Source organism: Echinops telfairi, unplaced genomic scaffold (genome assembly GCF_000313985.2).
Source record: "Echinops telfairi isolate 266 unplaced genomic scaffold, ASM31398v2 ScPeMD7_23;HRSCAF=83, whole genome shotgun sequence".
In the NCBI taxonomy this organism is placed as follows: domain Eukaryota; kingdom Metazoa; phylum Chordata; class Mammalia; order Afrosoricida; family Tenrecidae; genus Echinops; species Echinops telfairi.
In genome coordinates, this window is record NW_022103920.1 from 63,178,181 (window position 1) to 63,180,845 (window position 2,665).

The window sequence follows — 2,665 nt, forward strand, 5'->3', positions numbered from 1 at the left end:
GGGCAGCCGGTGGCCTGCTTTGTACCGGGCGTTCGGCTTGGTGAACCGGGGGAAGCTGGCATGGCCTCAGGTTCTTGCTACACTAGTGACAATCGGGTTGCTGACTGTGGGATTTGAGGTGTCCCCAGCCCCCCTCCTTGACCAGGCCTCCCCGACGCCACCCCTCCTTCAGGGTTTCTGGTACTAGGTTGGCTGCGCCTTTGTTCTTGGAGGCCTAAACTGAGCTGCCGGCGGGCGGACTGTTCTAAGCACCAGAGGGGGTCAAAGTTGCCTTCCATGGAGCAGCCCTGCTCGGGAGCGGATCTGAGCAGCTGGTTGTGTTTTGAGGCTTGGGTCCCTCGCTACAGAACAATTTCTAACTCGCTGGAAGGGCTTGATGCACCGGGCTCGAAGCTGGTGACATCAAGTCAGGCGGCAGCATAAACACCTCAGTGAGTCGGGCACAGATTAAGGCATTGTAACCGCAGATCACGGGCCTCCTCGCCCTACGGAGGGAGCAGCTACCCCGCAGGGCCTGGCATCCAGAGAGCCTCGGAGGTGCTTACGCTGCAGCAGAGCGCCGTGTCTGCAGGAGGCCTTAAGGGATCCCTCCGTCCGTCCAGCCACTGCACACTGCTAGGGTTAGAGGCAGGGGTCAGCAGAAGGCTCCGGCACTACAGATCCAGGTGTCCTGGGGACACTGGAGGAAATCCTATCCTTAAAAGGCTTTGGGGAAACCCGGCACAGGGCAGGCCAGGCCAAGGGGAGCAAAGTAACAGCGGAGTGTGTGTGTGTGTGTGTGTGGGGGGGGTGTTAGTAAGTGACCGCACCTCTGTATTCTTTGCTTACAGATCAACAAAAAACCACAGTGATTGAAAACGGGGAAATCAGGTTCAATGGAAAAGGGAAAAAGATTCGGAAGCCTCGGACCATTTATTCCAGCCTGCAGCTCCAGGCTTTAAACCATCGCTTCCAGCAGACTCAGTACCTGGCCCTTCCGGAGAGAGCTGAACTGGCAGCTTCCTTAGGACTGACACAAACACAGGTAATTCCCTGAGATGCTGACCCTGCGGCCAGTCTGGGCAGGGAGCACACCAGGAGTTTGGCCTAGTCAACCCACCTTGGAACAAGCTTAGTGACAAATGCCTCTGCTCCAGCTACGCACTTTCCCGGGAAAAACACAGTATGGAATAAATGCTTTGGTATTAAATGCTGGATTTGGTTTGCACATCCTCCCAACCCTCTCTGCAACCCCACCCAGTCCAGCCTCCCTTGATGACCAAACTCATATAATTCAGTTGAGTTCTATAGACCAACATGAAAAAGAACAAACATACAGCGGGGAAAAGCGCTCAGACTCAGGCAGAACGAGGCCTACATTTCGTAAGGATCTTTGCACAGGCCCAATGAGTAAGTATAGGATTTAAACTCATCGGCATAAAAAGAAAAATAATGAAAGGAAGTGGAGGGGATGGGAGAGGTAGGCATAGGCTCCAGTGGGGTGCAGTGAAAGCCCTATGGTGCAAACAATTCATCCTCCGATGAGTGAGGCGGGTTTTTCTAAAGATGGTTAAATCTCCTTGGGTGATGGGGTCAGAGCAGGCAAAGGTTCCTCCCAGGAGCATAGGTCTTTGGGGCAATGGCAGAAAGGAAGATCAAAGAGACATGCTCCTGAAATTATAGAGGTGCCACCCCAGTTAAATTCACTTGCTGAAGTTCTCTGGTCCTATTCATTTGAGTTTGAAAGCCATGTGGGGTAGGCATTTCAGTGTTCTCAGTAAGGTGCTTATTCAGGTAGACTAGGACCCTGAGGAGAAGTCCCCTGCATGTTTGCTCCATGAGGTGGTTGGCAGTTTCCAACTCTGGTGTGTGCTTGCTGGGGGAATGATTGTGTGATGCCTAAGACAGATGGTCCTTAAGCTCTTCTTCAGCCCACTTTGTCTTGTCATATTGTTGCTAAAATAGTTGGGGTGCAATATGAAGGGGTGCAATATGAAGGTATGCCTGGTACTCTGTGACTTGTATTCCTCTTGAAAAAGCAGATTCCTGTGGCTAAGGTGTTGGTTTTTGTTTTTTAGGTAAGAGAAGCCACACTAAAGAATTGCCTTCCTCAAATAAAGTAGATACAGAAGGTTGGCCTCACTGAGCTTCTCCCTCAAGTCTCTAACTCCCATTTAATTTGCAGAAGCTCTTGACTGCGCTAACAACCTTGTCATTTGCTAACCACAGTTTGACTGGGCAATATACAAAGTTAAGAATGAGGGAGGGAGGCGTCCTTCCTCCTGCAGGGTTATGTAGATCTATTTGTCTGGGGAAACTGGCTTCCTGCATCGGCTGGGGCTAGTGCCACAATATGCATAAATACATATGCAAGGTGTTCAGTTCTAAATGTTTTATCTGCTCATTGGGCCATTTGATCCCTGTACATGCAGACAAGTGGCCAACTTTGGAACTTGGTCATTATAAAAACATTAGATTATCAGAAGAGGTGTATTCAGTTGTAGGTAGGGCTTTGATCAGAAAAAGCCTCTACTTCAAAATCCCTCCTTAGACTTCGAACCTCATTCAGTTATCTCATTTCTCTTTACATTTTTCTTCTTTCCTTATTTGTACTATTGTTTCCAACCCAGAATTACATGGACTAGGTATCCAGACAAGATACCTAAAGATGCGGCAGGGGTGGGGG

At 49.9% G+C, this 2,665-nt stretch overlaps 1 protein-coding gene across 1 annotated transcript in view; it reads left to right on the top strand.

Annotated features, from left to right (window-relative positions):
* Nucleotides 1-2,665, top strand: part of DLX6 (distal-less homeobox 6) — a 4,313-nt gene that overhangs the window by 971 nt on the left and 677 nt on the right. Inside the window, exons 2-3 of the mRNA XM_004702820.2 lie at nt 468-592; nt 831-1,024. Coding sequence (XP_004702877.1) covers nt 468-592; nt 831-1,024 — 319 coding nt within the window. The remainder of the gene's footprint in view (nt 1-467; nt 593-830; nt 1,025-2,665) is intronic.